The 18,900-nt window shown below is 44.9% G+C and overlaps 1 protein-coding gene across 1 annotated transcript in view; it reads right to left on the reverse strand.

Annotated features, from left to right (window-relative positions):
* The window catches only part of LOC119653090, a 108,443-nt gene that overhangs the window by 43,152 nt on the left and 46,391 nt on the right, over positions 1-18,900 (reverse strand). Inside the window, exon 2 of the mRNA XM_038057593.1 lies at positions 15,521-16,306. Within this exon, the coding sequence (XP_037913521.1) occupies positions 15,521-15,599 (79 nt within the window). The 5' untranslated portion in view covers positions 15,600-16,306. The remainder of the gene's footprint in view (positions 1-15,520; positions 16,307-18,900) is intronic.

Here is an 18,900-nt window from a genome sequence, read left to right on the forward strand (position 1 = left end):
GAAATTTTACTCAAATATCCGACATTTCATTTGCAACAACCTAATACAAGGGAAATTGTTCAGCAACCGTCAGCCGGCGGGCCACGTACTGCGAAGACCTTCAGCGATGTGGCCAGGAGTCACTTATGGGTGGCGCTGGCGGATGGCAATTCTGCTAGCGGCAAACTAACGCTGGAGGTGTGGACCAGTGTTGAGGCTAGGCTGTCGGGCATGGTCTATGAACATCTCGTGGAAACCGGAGGCAAACAACCGGGACTCACTCCCCACTTTGATTCATCTCATGTGGTCCGTGGGTTCCACGTAATAGCTTGCATGGACCAGTTCTCTAAGGACTTTCTCGGCTCGTGCGTCGCTAAGATCAGCGACGCTTGGGAGGGCGTTAAGCTCAAGACTATCCCTTACGACGAGATTCCCAGGAGACCGGTCGCTCGCATTTGGTTGCCGAAGATCCGCATGGAGAAGGACAAGCTGGTCCATTTCCTGCGCCTTCACAACCCCGGGATTCCCATGGACGACTGGGTTGTTATAAAGGAGGAGGAACCTCAGATAAACAGCCAGCCCGTACTACTCCGCATAAACGAGGAGTGCCTGGAGGCACTGAAAAAGGCCGATTACAAAGTGTGGTTCGGAGTCAGGAATGCCAAAGTAAAAGTGTTCCGCTCTGCAAAACCGGACGACGACCTTGACCCAATCGATGCCGCCAACGAGCTGTTGGAGGAGATGACGATCGACGGTCCGACGGGGGCTGTCGAACCCCCCACGCAAGCAGATCATGCTGAGGGTAACGCAGATAAATCTGCAGCACTCGAAGTGTGCCTCGGCTAATCTGCTCGTCTTCCTCTTAGAGGAAGACATCGACATCGCATTAATACAGGAGCCCTGGGTCGGAAGCGACCGAACCATCAAAGGGCTCCAAAACAAATATTTTAATCTATTCCACAGCACAGGAGACGCTGATCAGGCTAAACCTAGAGCATGTATTCTTGCGAGGAAGAGTCTGCACGCTTTTCTGTGCCCGGACCTGAGTTCCAGTGACCTAGTTGTGGTCAAGCTGGAGTAGGTGGGGGCAGAGAACGTGTATATTTCCTCGGCGTACATGGCTCACGACCGATCAGCTCCGCCACAAGAACTACAACATCTGATGAACACCATAACACCAAAGAAAGCCAACCTGCTGATAGGCTGCGACGCAAATGCAAGGCATACGCTTTGGGGCAGCTCTGAAATCAACGAAAGGGGTGAGTCATTCTTTGATTTTATTATTACTTCAAATTTATCGGTGTGTAACAGGGGCAGTACACCAACCTTTCATTTCCCCTGCTCAGAGAACTGTGACGGTTGGGAAGAGGTCCTTGATATCACCCTAATAACCGACAACGGGATTCTTAGGGTGGAGGACTGGAGAGTGTCTGACCAGAGATCCTTCTCTGACCACAGTTGGATACTCTTCAGTCTAGATCTCGCTGCAGAGGTCTCCAAGCCCTTTAGAGACCCCAGGAGGATCGACTGGAGAAAGTTTGGTCAGGTAATTAAGAACAAACTCTCCGGTGAGCAAATTGGTAGGATTGGCACGACAGACGAACTGGAGTCAAAGGTCGGGGCTCTGGAGAAGGCTTTTGATACCGCCTTCAAAGTCTCGTGCCCTGCTAAGTACAGCAAAAAGACCCTGCCACCGTGGTGGAACGAAGATCTCTCTAGTCTCAGGAAGTTGACCAGAGAAATCTTCAACATCTGCTACAGGCAAAAATACTGGCAGCCATACAAGGACTGCCTAAAGAAGTACAAGTCGGCCATCAGGACCGCCAAGAGGCGGTCTTGGCTAGACTATTGTCAGAACATTGAAAGCACTAGTGAATCCGCGAGGCTCAATAAGATTCTGTCCAAGGAACATAAGAGTCCATCCTTCCTCAAAAAGTCGGAAGGCTCCTGGACGGAATCTTCCAGTGAAACCTTGGAGCTGCTGGTGCAAACGCACTTTCCCTCCAGCGAGGAGGACTGTGAGTCAGAACCTCGCTTGGAGGGTTTGCGGCAACCCCAGCTGTGCGAGACTATCAAATCGGTAATTACCGGGGATAGGATCGGCTGGGCTATAAACAGCTTCTCCGCATACAAATCTCCGGGCCCAGATGGCATAATGCCAGTCATGCTACAGAAGCAGCAGGAAAGGGTTGTGCCATGGCTTGTTGAGATTTACCGGAGCTGCATCACTTTAGGATACGTACCGCAGTCCTGGAGGCGCGCACGGGTGGTTTTCATACCGAAAGCGGGCAGGCGCGGTCATGAGTCCGCGAAGGACTTTCGACCAATCAGCCTGACCTAGAACGCGTCCTGGACATTCACTTAAGGACGATTATGGAGAGAACGCCTTTCTCTAAGTCCCAGCATGCCTACCTCAAAGGAAAATCCACAGAAACCGCCCTCCACGAGGTAATTGGCACGGTTGAGCGGTCGCTGCAGTACAAGCAGTATACCCTTGCTGCCTTCTTGGATATAGAAGGAGCCTTCAACAACGTCAGTACCAACGCCATCAAGGAAGCCTTGACCGGTATTGGATTGGAGGGGTATCTCACGCATTGAATTATATCCATGCTGAGTACCAGGATAATCCAATCCGATCTGGGAGGCAACCACTTGACCAGAGCTGTGAACAGAGGCACGCCCCAGGGTGGTGCTATCTCACCGGTGCTCTGGTTAATAGTAATGGACAAAATTTTACGTACATTAGACAGCAGCGGGGTGAAGGTGGAGGCGTATGCCGACGACTTGGTGATACTAGTATCTGGGATGTTTCTGTCCATTATGAGCGACATCATGGAAGGAGCGTTGCGAAAGGTGTGCCTGTGGGCCGCAAGATCCGGACTCAGCATAAACCCAACCAAAACGCAACTGATGCTATTCACCACCAAGACAAGGATACCTGAATTCCATCTACCACGGCTGAATGAACAAAGATTGGTTCTTTCCTCTAATGTGAAGTATTTGGGTGTAATCCTGGATCCTAAGCTAAATTGGAGGTTGAACATAGAACTGAGGGTTAAGAAGGCCTGTATAGCCTTCTATGCCTGTAAGAGAACCTTTGCCAAGAAATGGGGTCTCCAGCCGAGGATGGTTCTCTGGATGTACACCGCTGTAGTGCGTCCGATCCTGACGTACGGATCTATTGTATGGTGGCAGGCTTTGAAGAAGAAATACAATAGAACGAAGCTTAATAGGATTCAAAGAACCGCGTGTGCAGGTGCTACGGAGGCTCTGCAGTCTTGCCCGGCAGATGCTCTCAATGTACTCCTGCATCTCCTCCCCCTTGACCTCCACATCAAATATGTTGCAGCGTGCAGTGCCGTAAGACTGCGTGAGTCCGGATGCTGGGCAGCGAAGTCCTACGGCCACAGCAACATTCTAGATGAAATACCTCGAGAAATCTGGGCATCCCCCACGGACTATGTCACACGCAAGCTGAACTTCACGAGAAACTTTGCTGTGGACCTTCCAACCAGGGCAAAGTGGAAGACCGGCGGCGTGTTGCAAGACTATGACACGGTATTCTTTACGGACTGATCAAAGATGGCCTATGGAGTCGGCGCGGGGGTTTTCTCGAATACACACGGTGTATCCAAGTCGTATGGTCTCCCAGCTTTCGCCAGTGTATTCCAGGCGGAAGTACTGGCGATAGTGGAAGTCTGTCGATGGCTGGAGCGTGATTCGAGTCCCAAGCGTAACATAGCCATTCTGACCGACAGCCAAGCGGCCATCAAGGCCTTGTACTCAACGACGACATCTTCCCGGTTGGTGGGGCAGTGCAGAGACACGGTCAACCATCTGGGCGGCACGCTCAAGATCACTCTCCTCTGGGTTCCCGGGCATAGGAACATAGAAGGGAATGAGCGGGCTGACGGATTGGCCAGGCAAGGCTCTGCTCTTGGCAGTCCCTCGGGGAACACAGTCGGTGTTCCGCTGGCGGCTGTCGGGGGCCGAGTCTACTCGCACTACCTAGCAGCCGCGGGCCTGAGATGGCGAAGGCTTAAAAGCTGTGCCAAATCAAGGAGAATTTGGCCCGCTTATAACATAGCCCGATCACGAGAGCTCCTGTGCCAGACGCGTGCAAATGCATTCAAGATTACGGCGGTCTGCACGGGGCACTGGCCCATAGGGGACCATGCCGCTAGGCTCGGCTTACCCTACAACTCGCATTGCCGAAGCTGCGGAGAAGGAAGGGAAACCCTCATGCACTTTCTCTGCGATTGCCCGGCTCTGGCTCGAGTCAGGCTGCGGACACTGGGTAAACCATTCTTTGGGGACCTCAGTGAGATTTCTAGTTACAGGGTCGGAGAGCTGCTTTCCTTCGTGAATGCTACGGGCAGGCTCTGAAGATCCGAGCCAGCTGGACGCTTCCCTGTTCCTATAACAACAGTTACGGTCTTAGGAGTTTGTGGCATCAAAACGGCGCACCAAAGCGCTAATTGGGCTCCTCGGAGCGGCCACTGATACCTACCTACCTACCCATATTAATATATTTTTAAAATTCGCTGCGAGCCCCTTATATGCGTCTTAGATTCGTAAAATTTTGCAACGAGATAGGTTTCAATAGGAAACATCATACTGGCGGAAAATCTAGTACTATAAACAAAGTTATAATAGGTTAGGAATTACCCCTTTCGCATTAAATTGCTACTCCCTACAAAATAAAACTTCAGCATCGCATCGAATTAAATGTCGGGTATCTTCAACGTATGTTTGGCTACACAATGATTGCGCTTATATGTAACACTACGAGTGTTGGAATAAGTGGAATCACTACGAGTGGAATCACCGTGAAGCCAAATATTCTTAGATAAAAAATCAACAAAACCTTTCATAACTGAAGCGCCGAGCTTCCAGTTTCCGACTTGTGTGCCTAAAACTCCCCTGAGAATTCAAAGTTTCAACTTATTGATTCCATAATGTTCGTTGACATTTCCCTCAAATCTCCCTGCCATAAGACAGGATCACCTGAATTAAAGATTTGCATATTATTGATTTGTTTTCCTGTGTATTTTTATATTACTTTGATATTGGCAACAAAGTATGAAAAGCTTGGCTTTCAAGCGTGACTGGCTTTCCTGCGCTTGCGTTATAGTCACTGAATGTTATTGCGCATGGTCCCCTTCCATTGTAGCATACATGTTCCGTAGCAAAATGTTACAAAATGGAGTTTCTACTCGAAATGCACACATTCTTTCCTTAATAATGAGATTACCATATAGCCTTATGCAGAGTCTAGCATATCATTCACATCTAAGTGTTATTGCTGTTGGTTCGTGGCAATACGCTTAACGCCTTGTTAACGATACTTTTGAAAGCGGCGTAAGTTTAAGAGATAAATATCTACCTTGGAGAGAAGTATGACAGCCCAGGTTCAGTTTGAAGTTTCGTGATGTGAATTGCACAGCCCGAAACCGAAGGAGAAAACGCCGTGGTTTCTGTGTTTGCATTGTGAACCTCGCCATCAATGGTGAATATATCGGTAGCTGATTTCTTCATCCCTGACTACGGTCTACTTAGTCCAGTAGACTATTCAAATTGCCGTCCGGTCCGGATGCTATTCCAAACCATGAAGATGAACGTATTCTTGACAACCATGTTGGGAACATCGTTCAAATAACCGTAAACCAAGCAGCGTTTTTCAGCTACTGACGCAATACCCGCAGTGCGGTTACTCATGGAGAAACACCGTGTGACCTTTCCACATTTCATTTCTGGATCTAGAGAAGACATTTGCCACAAGAACCGAACTGGTATGCTCTATAGCAACACCTAGTGGCAGAAGAACTCGTGCGCTGGGTTAAATTACTCTACCACGATCCGAAAAGTAAAGTTCGAAGCGGGTATATAAAAACCACTTCGTGTCTCTGTCGGTGTTCATAAAAAAACGCCCTACCATCAGTCCTCTTTGTTATGAATACTGTCAGCCGAGACATCCAACGCACATCGTCCTATCTACATGTGTTTTGTTAGTGTCTTATTGCAGATCTGAACACGAGCAACTTGTTCCAAATTATAATAATCGCTTTATGCAATACGATCTTAGACTGAATCAAAGTGAAACAGGCACAATCACTGTGAGATGTTATCAGCCAAGGATGAACTGAGTAATGAAATTGCTTCACGCATTATCGCAACCATGATGAAGTGGCGTTCTACAACCCTCTATGGTTGTGAGTGTTAGCCGACTATAAAAACAATGAACGGCGCCTCGCGGTCATGAAAACATGACCATGGACCAATAGCGTTACACGCCATGATTATATTAACAATGAGGATATCCGCCATCCATATGAGGCTGCACCATCTTCATCTTGCAATTCTAGCTAACAAGAATTTTCTTGCCAAGATTGGTCTTCTATTCGATCAATATTGTGCATGAGAAAGGCGTTTCCAGCAATATCTTGTCCCCTCTACTACAAAAGAATCTTCAGTTAATGGATGCACCTTAATCCAAATTCTTCCTAAGAATAAAAGCACTTTTTCGTTTTTCTCTTAAAACGGGATTAAACTTATTTATTTCGGACACAATCTGCGCCTTTTTTCAGTACACTTTCAACTACTTACATTGGGTCTGCCTTCTATTTATGCGTCATCATTCCTGCATCTCTTAAATACTTCGTAATCTTCTAATTAGATAAACAACAGGGTCCTGGTATTGAATGAGTTGAAAGAAATCTTTGTTTGGGATACACGTTGAAGAAAATCTTTCCTGAGTGCGTGACTCCTATTCCTCTCTTCATTTCAATGTTGTTGAAGAAAGATGTCACACCCTGTACTTCATGATTTTTCGATTTTTTTCCAATGGGACTTTCAATGACCGATGATGGTTGCAACCCCGGTGTCAATGATATATTCCCTCCTCCTTTTTAGAATCCTGTAGTACTGAGATAATCTAAGGATCATTGTGTAGAAGGGGGCCATTTTTCGTGGACAGGAATGATTCGAACTTTCCGGAATAGTTATTCGTTTGTGGGTGGTAGGTTTCCTATATATATGACAAAAAGAATCCCCGGTTTCCATTCATTTTGAAGTCTGAATGGTCTGCCATTTTCATCGTAAATCATTAAGTTCCACAAGCCTTATTTGGAACCTCTGGCATCTTTATAGTTATGGACATATCAACATACCTTACCTAGATTTAGATGAAGTAGGCTTGGATTGTCCATCATTCTCGATCCTGATTGCTAATAGGTCAATGGAAAAGGATGGCAGCGATTTCCCCATCGCAGCACCCTCAGGTTTCTTGTGAAATTTTCCACTGAATATCAAGAAACTCTCTGCCATATCTTAGTTCATTTCATGAGCTTACCGGTTTCCCGTTTGTATGTGTATGTGAAGTGCCTCCTTTACTGGAATGCTCAGGCACAAGGCTTCCAGATCGAATGGCAATAGTCGTTCAACCAGTAACTATTACTAATGGATCTTCCATAGTTTAACCCACCCAGTCCGTTGAATTTACCAAGCAGTCACTTGCACACTTGGTGATAATTTACGTGGTCGAGTTTGTAGCTGCTGTAATTTTCCGGAATTCGTTGTCAGGCTTATGAATCCAAGATAGATTATTTACTTTCACCGGTGCAGGCTTGGGCATTCTTAGTTTTGTTGGATTTGCGATAATGTAGCGAGATCCTCTCAAGACTTTTCAACTTTTAATTGAATCCGGCAAAAGTTTCTTCCTCAATTCAAAATATTCCTAACATTTCCGAATGGTAATCTGATTTCTTCAATACCATTACTGCATTCGTTTTCTCTGCTTTTACGTGCAACCTTGGTTTTTCTTGTACTCCTTCGTGGTTTTGTTTTTTTTTTGCACTTTCTCCATTTACCAGAGGTCCGGTTGATTGCATGAGGAGAGGATGTTTGTCGCATTCTTTCGGGTTGCATATTTCAATTTGTCATGTTTGTTGTGTCAAACTGATTTGCCTCTCAATATTGCAAACGATCTGTCTTTCGATAGACGTAGCTTTTGGAGAGAGAATTTTAGGCCTATAGTTCTTCCTATTCCTTAGTGAAGGCCTAAAATATTAAGTTAAGATGAGATAATAGTGACCATGTCACGAGACGTGCTTAACAAGCAGTTTAGTTTCTTGGCCGAGTTCCCCTTTCTAGAAGACCTTTTGAATCATACCTATTCTTAAGATTCACTTCATTAGAACCAAAAGACCACTCTCTCACCCATATTGATTGCGGATATCCTCATTTGGGTGTGATCAAGGTGTGTCACGCCACTAACTCAACGCGACATCTTCGTCCTCATTACCGCAGGACGCCGTTCAATGTCCTTTATAGTTGGCCAACACTGATAACCATGAAGGGCGACAGAACGGATGGCATTACGATAAATTTTAGATTTAAGGCGTTCGTTGATACGTCGACCACAAAGAACGCCAGTTGAAGACCACCTCATCCAAGTTGCGTTAATGCGTCAAGCAATTTCATACCATAGTTCCCTATTAGCTGACAGTATTGACCCGAGATGTTTAAATCGCTCAATTCTATTGTAGTCATTGCCACTGATAGTGATTGTGCCTGTTTCATGGGGATCGGTCGTCAAAAATTCAGTTTTATTCAGATTCAATCTGGGACCGTGTTGCATGAGGCGATCAACCCATTTTTGGACAAGTTGCAAGCAGTGTACAGGGGGTTGGACGTTGGATGCCCCGTGTTACAGTGTCCATAACAAAAACAAAGAGGAGTGGTGACATGGGGCTTCCTTGATGAACACCGGTAGAGGCACGAAGCGATTTTCATACACCCGCCATACTTCCAACTTTACTTTTCGGATTGTAGTAGAGCAATTTAACCCAGCGCAGGAGTTCCTCTGGAACTAGGTGTTGTCATAGAGCATACCAGGTTAGTTCATGTGGCACACAGTCAAACGCGTTCTGCAGATCCAGAAATGCAATATAAAGAGGACAATATTTCTTACGGTGTTTCTCCATGAGTAACCGCGCAGCGTGTATTGCGTCAGTAGTTTCGCAGTTCTTGACAACTCGGTCTTGATTCACGAAAATGGGTTCAACAATTTTAATGATATGAGGCAGCAACCGGATCGTGTGGTACTTTCTTGCGAGTCAAATGGTATTCTACCCTCCACAGTAACCCCGAATTCAGATGTGATGTCGTTAGGTAGTGTTGCTTTCCTCGATTTCACTCGTTTTCTTCTTTCCTCGACTTCAGTCGCCCTGACAGGTCCAAATGTCGGCAATGATTGTGGAGGATAAACACATTCTTCAGTGGAAATCTGCTCCAAATATTCTCGCCATTTATCCTTCGCGGCTCATTTGTCAATAAGTACCGTTCTCCTTCTTCTTCGTGGGATATCGAACGCTTCTGTTGCATTAATGCTTCTGTTCCTTAATAGAGCAAAAGTGTTCGATATCCTATGTGCATTCGTGTCGGCTTTTGATAAGTCGATACAGATCTCATTCGACATTCCGAGTGTCCAGTTTACCGGAAAGATCTTTGTAATGGATTACCCGTTGAAAACGATCGCTTTCTTTGTTTCCCGGTTGGTACATATTCTTATAAATCTGGGTATAACTTATGGTAGAGTCGTTTGTTTTCACGGGCCTTCATTTTAACACATACGTTACCTCAAATCCTGCTCTTTTACTTGGTGTTAGGACCAGCATGCTAAACAAAAAACATGAGAGATTTGCCAGAGAGGGAAGAAAATATTGTGGAATTGTGCAGAAACCCATGAAAAATTCAACTGGAAATTCCGTGGAATCCCCGATCCGTTCACGATGTGCTAGCGTCCGTTTTTATGTACAATACAGAGTCCGTGCCCCAAAAAAATTCTTCCGGCCGCATTGGAGAAAATCCTCCCAATTTGCCAGTCCAGTTTGAGAACTTAAGGCCAAAGTGATGGCCCCGACGGTTTCTGCTCCGGTGTTCCGACCTTGCTTCACACACGGGCCAATATGTCTCAGGAAGAAAAAATCCTTTTCTTTTGGCGGCCCAATCCGGCCAATTGGCGGAATTCACGCTGGCAGGCGTCACAACAGATACCACGCCCTTATTGGCCTCGGCGAAGAGACAATTGGTTTTGTCACGAAGGTATTGGAGGACAGGTCAAAGGAGCAGCTCATACGCTGGCTATCAGTGAGCAAGGAAGCGAAGCAGAATCAATTGCTGAACGAGCTGACGCTGGACAACCGTACTCTCAGTCAGCTGTTTAGTGAAATGAGGCAGCTGGGTGGGAACAAGATTGGCTCAGAGCTATTGAAGTCCCTCTGGTTTCAGCGCTCCTGTAAACTACCAGCGTCATATTGGCCTGTGCGGAATCAAGGTCGCTGGAGGTGTTGTCCGCTACAGCCGATAAAGTCCACGAAGTATACGCACGTCCCGTGGTTACAGAAGTTGCCCAAGACACAAATCGGGAAATTGAAGAACTGAAGACCCTTGCGGACGTCTCGAAGCTTACGGTGACTGTAGGTGCCTTGCGTTCGGAAGCTAGATCTCGATCGCAGTTACTGATGGAATTTACTTTCCGAAAAGAGCGTTCGGATAGTCGCACGTCGCGAGCCTCATCGGCACCGGCGATTTGCTGGTACCACCGTGAATTAGGAGCTCAAGCGACTAAATGTACCACAGGATGCATTTTCAAAGCAACAAAAAACCTGGCTCGCTGGGTGCCTCGGCGATAGATACCCGAAGTGTAATACCAATTCGCCTTACAGTTTTCGACGCTCCGAGCAGGCGTTGCTTCCTGGTCAACACGAGCGCAGATGTGTCGGTTCCCATCATCATTCCTCTATCATTACAGAAGTTAACCGCTGCAAGGAAAGAATTTGTCGATCTCATGAAACAGGGTATTTGCCGACCTTCCAATAGCTGTTAATCATCTCCACTTCATTTGGTCCCTAGGCCAAACGGCGAATGGAAACCTTCCTGGGATTACAGGTGACTGAAGGCTCAGACAATTCCCAACTAGTATCCTATTCCACTCATCCATGATTTCACGCATTCACTGACAAACTGCCACATTTTCACTACCTTGCATCTTGTCAAGACGTATCATCAAATCTCTGCCACTCCCGAAGACATACCGAAAACGGCTATTTGCACATCTTTTGGACTCTTCAAGTTCACCAGGATGACTTTTGGCTTGTGTAATGCAGCGCAGATATTCCAGAGATTCACGCACTCTGTCTTACGAAACTTACACCTCTATTTCGTATACATGGATGGTGTTTCGGTCGCTTCTTCTTCCGAATCCGAGCATTTGGAGCGCATTTATCAACGTCTCCTCCATGTCGGGCTCATTCTAAGCATTGAAAAATGGGGATTCTTACAAAAGGAAATTTCTCGGCCACATGATTACCCCTGACGGAATCCAACCCGACCCAGAGAATGTTGAAGCAAGAAAAACTTTCCCCTGCCAACAACAGTCAAGGATCTGCGAAAGCTCTTCGTCATGCTAGACTTCTATCATCGTTTCTTGCCCAAGGCCGCTCATCACCAAGCAATCCTTAGCGCCTACTTGTCTTTTCCTAAAACTAAGGACTCCCGCAAGATTGTGTGGTTTACTAAGGCCATTCAGGCGTTTGAAACGGTCAAACAACAGTTTGTTGATACTACACTATTGTCATTTTCTCGGCCAGATGCTCCCCTAGCCGTGTTCGTCGATGCCTTGGACACAGCGATGGCCCCGCCCTTCAAGAATGATCGTGAACTACTCGGCGCATACCGTCCCATCAAATCCTTCCGCTACTCCCTTGAGGCAACCCATTCACCGTGTCCACGGACCACAAGCCCCTTACTTTCGCTCTTAGATAAAAGCCCGACAAAGCGTCCACTACCCAATTTCGACACTCGAGTTATATCAGCCAGTTTACTTCTGATATCCAGCACGTGTCTGGGAAAGACAATGTTGTTGCAGACGCTTTGTTGCGAATTTCGGAGATCACAGTCTCCGTTGCGGTCGATTATACGGCAATTGCCGAGGCACAGAAATGCAGATGCAGAGCTTCAGATCCTGAAAACAAACTTCAAATACAAGTCCAGGGAGTTTCCTATTTTCAGCTCAAACTATTATTGCTCCAAAAAAAACCGCCCACGAAACGTCACGTTCGTCCAGTACTTTCGTTAGCGAGATCTCGTCCCGAATTCCTCCACGGAACTCGCGTGGTTTCAGATGTAGACGGAATGATGTGGCGGTCCATCGTAGGCATGAACCATAACTGCATTGCCGTGGTGAATTCGCCTCCGCCGTCGCACTGCACTGTCGCCACCGCGGCTGGCGGCTTGGCACGAGGCCGGCGCGCAAATTTCCCTCGTTCCGAATTGGACCACTGGCGTGAACGGCCGAAAGCTAAAGAAAGAAAACTTTGTGGAATTGGGCAGAAACCGATGAAAAGTTCAATTGTGGAATCCCTGATCCATTAACGATCGCTGGCATCCATTCTCACGCGCAACACAGTATCCGTGCACAAAAAACCCTTCCGCCCGCATCGGAGAAAATCCTTACAATTTGCCAGTCCAATCTGAGAACTAAAGGCCAAACAATTGTGGCTTTTCCTTAATGTGTGACCTATCGACTGCCACTTCTTCCTTCCGAGCACAGTGCGTATGAGTGCCAGGCTTGTGCGCCAACCGAGTTGCTCGTTTGAGATGGTGTCAGGCCAATGTACTCCAATAATATGACGCAGGCAGGTGTTGACGAAAGCTTGGAGCTTTTGAGTTCACTCAAGTCAGTTGAGTTCACTTTCCATGTGCAACGCCGATATAGTGGCACAGAATAAATAATAGCGCAGGACAGTCTCAACTCAATTTTGGTGGTGGGATAATTGCATTTCCAGATTTTAGAGAGAACGACGAAAGCGGATCTACCTCCTTTAATGCGTCGGGCTACATCTAGTTCGGTGCCACCGTCCGTAGAAACTATGCTTGCTAGATATACAAATTGATTGACGCATTCGATGCCCATTCCATTAGTGCAGATAAAGAGGTTTCGATGATCGGTCAGACTGAGAACCTGTTGGTTGTTGGTGTTTATCTTCAGACCAAATCGATCTGTTTCTCATTCCAAATCCAGAGTAAGAGAGCAGAGATGTAGATGTATTCAGGGTGGGTGTTTAAGGAAAGATGTTACAGTCCATTGAATTCCTCCACACTGTCCGAACAAGGCAGCATGAAGAACGTCACCGATAACAAGAAGAAATAATATCGGTGGCTGAATGAAATCCTGACGACTCCGCTTTGAATCTGGGGATTCTTCGAGACTTTACCTCGGTACTGCACGTGATATTTTGCGCGTATGATGATCTGATAAGGGCTATTAGTTTCTCGGGGACTCCGCCTCCTGCGTAGAGCGCTCCAGATACACTCCCTGTTCACACTGACGAAAACTTTCTGGAAATCACTGAGGAGCAGGTTAAGCAAAGATCTAAACTTATTGCACTGTCCCAATATGATCCTACCATTGGAAATTCATCATACCTAGAAGCTCTACTTGTACTGCACCGGTTGATCTCGAGTTTTTACACCTATCGTGTCAGTGAAAACTTGTGTTTTCTGTTCGATTTCTCTGGCAAATCTTAAATAAGAATTGAATGCCAGCAGCGTCACTCTATATTTTTGTATGTATGCAATGAATAATTTTAATACCGTATTTGGAAAAGGAACGAAAAGGAGGTTACCAGTGGAAAAAACGACAACTTACAACAGAGGATTAAGATATGGTTTCTTGGACTATTTTGAAGATAAGGAAGTTCCGAGTTTTTCCTAAAAAACCAATTGCCTAATTTCAAATACAATGAATTCAGGACATACACTTGGCATTTTGGTACGGCAATCTAGTGTTTTCCAAACGAAACGAAACAAGTAAATATGGCATTCACTCGATATTTGGCTTCTAACCATTTTCCTAAAACTGGCTTGCATGCCCATATTGAACTCAACTAATTTGTTTCATCAATTCTACCTAAGCAGTGATTATGGCGTGCTTTGGCTTAAAAAGTCTTAAGAGATGCTTTCAGTCAATAGTCCCTTTTTAATAACACGATCATTAAGTGTCATATGACAGCACATTGACAATGCTACTAACGATGATGTTCCTCATATCAATCAAATAATGTGAAGCTCCTTTTCGTGCCATACCGTTCAACACTTCTGCAATTGAATCTTTCTTTCGAAACATAGTGTGTCGTCACATCAACCCCGTGATTTCCCTTCTTTGCTCCTTCAAATATCGGAATTCGTTATGTGAGAGCATCCAGACAACAGGAAAAAGAGAATGTAAGCTGATGCTGTAATGATATGGAAGATCCCTGACCTGAATAAACAATCCAGCTTGGTTTGATGAGAGAAATGCTTTTTTGATCGTCCTCCGTACGAGAAATACCTCAATCTCAGAATTTCGTTCTTAGCATTTAGTGATGTAAGATGGCACTTGGCAAGGATCTGATGTGTGAAAAGACAACTCTGTCGGATAAACCGGATCCAGACGCTGACGAAAGGAGAGAGCGATATGCTGGAGTCTGAATTTTATTGAATTTTCCAAGCAGGAAGTATGTGTAGCCATGGGAAGTATCCACATAATCGACTTAAGGCTCTACAGGAATCTCGAATTTCGTCAACATGTCTCAACATTACCATCACGGAAGGGGATTTTTCTGTTATGCTTCCCGACACGCTTGGTGAATAGATGAAATGAGCTCTATCCATTGGAAATGATTTCTGCAGACTTCTGTTCCATCGTATTAATGTTTTAGTGAGAATAAGTGTCGTATAACGATGTGGGCCTTGATTTGCCACTTACTAGGTTTCTAGAGCAACTAAGGATATTTCTATATTCATGTCGGCAGTTCTTATATATACATTTGTATAAATGTGTATATGCTGCAACTATCATCTACATACTAGCTACTTATGTAGTGTGGGCAAAGGCGGAATTGATGGAAAATTTGGAAGAACAGAAGTCAATTAAAGAAGGGGTGTGGAAATATCATTGCCCAAGTGCTGATACCTCAATTATTCCCCCGATTGTTATCAGTTTGTTGCCCTTACTCCAATTTAACTTCTCCAACGCATTTTTCATAATAAATTCCAAACGAATAAGTTCATCGCTAATCTTTCACGTGAGCAGAAATACTATTAAAAGGATCTAAAAATTGTGCTGCTTTTACTATGAAAGATGAAGGCACGTGCGTTTCGATACATGCTTTTCGAACCCCAGGAAATATCAAAAGTTGTGTAGTACGCCTTCAATGAAATTTGTTTTTCTCAACAGAGATGTTTGTTGAAAAATATTTCCTACATTTCTACGCATTGCACCTCGTAAATCGAAAATGTCCTTTTGAATGTATGATCGCTAATGAATACCAACTTTCCCGCCCAATATGCAAAAATAAGTCGCAATTACATTCCCTCCTCTCACTACATAGACCTAATTCCCGGGGATTTCAAATCAACATAATAACATCAAAAGGTTCAAAATAATTCGCCCCCTCCCCAAATTTAGTTTGCAAATTTCGTAAATTTTCAAACTTACCTTGAGTAAACAAATTGAAAAGCGTGAACCACTTAAAAGGTTCATGCCACCGGGATGTTAGCAATCGCCTTGTTCGCATCGTGTCACTGACTTTAAAGCCAATTAATTCCTTCACGGAGAAAATAGGTGTTTGCGTTCGTGTTTATTCGTTTCAAGTTTCTAAGTATTCTTATTTTTGTCTACGATTTGTCAATTTTCCCAAGCGGAATCACCAGTACTCGGCGGCGTCGTCGTTTTCGTCCCTGATCCAATTTCCACTTCCTCATAAAAAAACCCTATTCCCTCTTTGATATATTCACCGTCGTTGTCGTTGATGTCGGAAAGACGTCTTTCAATATTAAGCTCAAAGCTGTTTTTAGCGCTGGGCTGGCCCTCTTGATTTGATTCTTCCCAGCTCGCCAATGTCTTTCCTTTCTGGCAGACCAAAAGGCATAAGAGTCAAATATTGTCGGACATCTCAAGAGTAAGGAAATCAGTTTACTCCCTGTTATGGTTGAAATGGGTGGAGGGGATGGTGGCCAAAAAAGCTGAGTCGACAGTCAAGCACTGCCGGTTATGGTCGTTTCGTCCTTCCGAAAAGCGGTTTCACCCCAATGACCGGAGGAGGAGCGTGGTCACAAACATATCCTTGTCCGAGGTGATGTTATCTGCTCCGTTGGGTGTTGATGAACGGACTGTTGCTCTTATACGTTCTTGGCCGAAATGCTATTTGCGGCGTAGATTTGAGTAAAGGTGATGTCGTCATTTAATCGAAACTTCCCAAATGTCCATTTGTCATTCCTTGACCTGGAAGAAAAAAGGCAATGTAGTTGATAGAATGTAAATAGATTTTGCTAGGGATAGATAAGGGAGTCAACTGTATCGGATTATCCAATCAAAGAAATATAGTGCATATCAAATTATCCTGATATAATAATCTCCTCATTAATTGAGCCACGAACCATCTAATAGCAGGTCTGAATTTTATCTATTTTCTCCAAATACAGGGTTCACGGGAAATTGACTGAAATAACTTAAATCAACAGCTTTTATATTCAACCTAACTTGGTCGGTTTGACCCGTCCTTCAAAGGTCATTTACCGAAAACTAGAGCTCTGAACAATTCACCTTTTAACTGGGTTACTCCCCAGCCTATTGAAAAACTTCGCCCAGGAAAAAAATCAATTTACATTTTAAATGACCATTGTTTTGAGGTTCTCAACAAAAGACATTTCCGAATCGATTCCACAACTCGATTTTTTCATTCAGCGAATGTACATTTGTATACGTTTGCCCACATTTGCACTCCAACTAGTCCAAGGAGCTCGACTGGAGCCGCAGAAGAAGAGGATCAACACACGTAAATTTATCTGTGTCGACACAGCTCCCCGGGGCTAATTAATCAAATTAAGTAGTAATTGAGATTTTTATGGTTTTTCCTATGTCCACAGGACACATAGGAGACATAGATACGACTAAACACGTACCAAGAGGAAGATTTCATTGCATGTTCGCTTCCGTTTCATTTGCCTTTGGGGTTTCTGTTACGTTAATAGAGTTTTCGTCGGGAAATGAGCAAAAACAAATCAGCCCACAATTCGTTAGTAATTTCTGAAAAACTGACTCCAGATAACCTAAATAAACAATTGTAATTATCGGTAGTGAGCTGCTGGGAATTACCAGGAGAGTATTATATGATAACATAACATGTTGCATAATCTCCATGGGTCTTGATGATGTGGGGGACACATAATGGAGTTCAGGATGTGAAAGCTTAGATTAAATGATTGGAGAGCGGAAATTACTTTGGAATGTGGAGAAGGTGTTAAATATAATCAAACTTATTCGAAAAGGTGCTATTTTGGGACTTAATTTAACTTCGTTCAAACCAACGATAAAAGAATTTCGACTTTTTAGAACGAATTTGATGATATGAAATTTTTGAAACGCTTTAGGATTAATAAGTAAATATTATTGCAAACAACAATAATATGAAAGATGCCCTCCATATACGGAGGACAGTCATGGAAGAATAGCATGACACCTTATTAATGCTCAACGGGATATACAGACTGTCTTTTGGCTTTGTAAAACGTTGCATGGTGTGTCCAAATAGCTGAGTGGTTAGAGCACAAGGCTGCCATACGGAAGGTCGCGGTCCAAATCTTACTGAATCAACACAAATAGCGCTACTACCAAACACTACCTCCACCTCAACGTGGTGATCGCTGGGAGTTTTTTCTTTATGAAAAACTGCAGACGGAGAAGGATGAAGGCGAGTCTCCCGCGCCCAAAAACGGGACAAAATATACCAACTAGTCCTCCAGGTTGGAGGTTGGGTAGGGCTGACAACCCTACACGGAAAACCGATGTTACGAAGCCACGGAAGGAGCCTCGGACAGGACGAACCCGGCAACGACAACACATAAACGATTTGCGCATTTTCTCATTGAACCTACGCTCTCTGTATAAACCGAATGCTGCTGAGTAGCTAGCCCGTACCCTGTCCCAATATAATGCTGATGTAACAGCCTTGCAGGAAATACGATGATGGGACCAGTTTCCTGGAGAAGAGCCACTACACCATATATCATATTATACCGGCCATCCAGTAAACCATGTGCTCCGAGTAGGTTTCTTAGTCAACCAAAAAATGAAATCTGCTGTTATCGGCTTTGAAAATATAAGCGAAAGGCTATGCACTCTGCGTTTGCGAAGCAAGCAAGCAATATAAGCCTCATAAACGTCCACGCCCCTACAGAGGAAACTGCAGAGTTGGAGAGGGATACCTTCTACGAGGCAATTGACCTTCGCAGCCTGTCCCAAGTATGATATCATAATTAAACTTCGAGATTTCAACAGTCAAGTAGGGAGCTGGTTTGACGATGAATGTAAGCTAGCTAGGGAACGGAAGAATGCCGCATACCGAGTAATGTTGCATTCTCAAAGGGCGCGGGCACGCGCGGAAACTTATCACGAACTCTGGCGAACTGGCGAGAAGCGACTTCACAGACGGAAACAGGACGGAATATTTGGCCCCCTACATGAGCAAGGACCATCCCGTAGCCTACATAACGACGAACCGAAACGACCGTCAGGTTGTGGATAAAATCAGGCTCAATAGGTTACGGTGGGCGAGTTACTTAATCCGTATGGATGAGGATGATCCCACCCGGAAAGTCTATAAGGGCAATATCTATGGTAGAAAAAGAAGACGAGGCAGACCCTGCCTAAAATGGAGCAATGGCGTAGGTCAGGACGCCAGACTGCTTTTAGGAATATCGAATTGGTGGTCCTCGGTGCAAAACCGTGGTGTCTGGAGTTCCTTATTAAGGCAGATCTAGATCGGATATCGGTTGTTGTGCCGTTGATGATGATGATCCTACCTACTTAAATTATAA

This window comes from Hermetia illucens, chromosome 3 (assembly GCF_905115235.1).
Source record: "Hermetia illucens chromosome 3, iHerIll2.2.curated.20191125, whole genome shotgun sequence".
Lineage (NCBI taxonomy): Eukaryota > Metazoa > Arthropoda > Insecta > Diptera > Stratiomyidae > Hermetia > Hermetia illucens.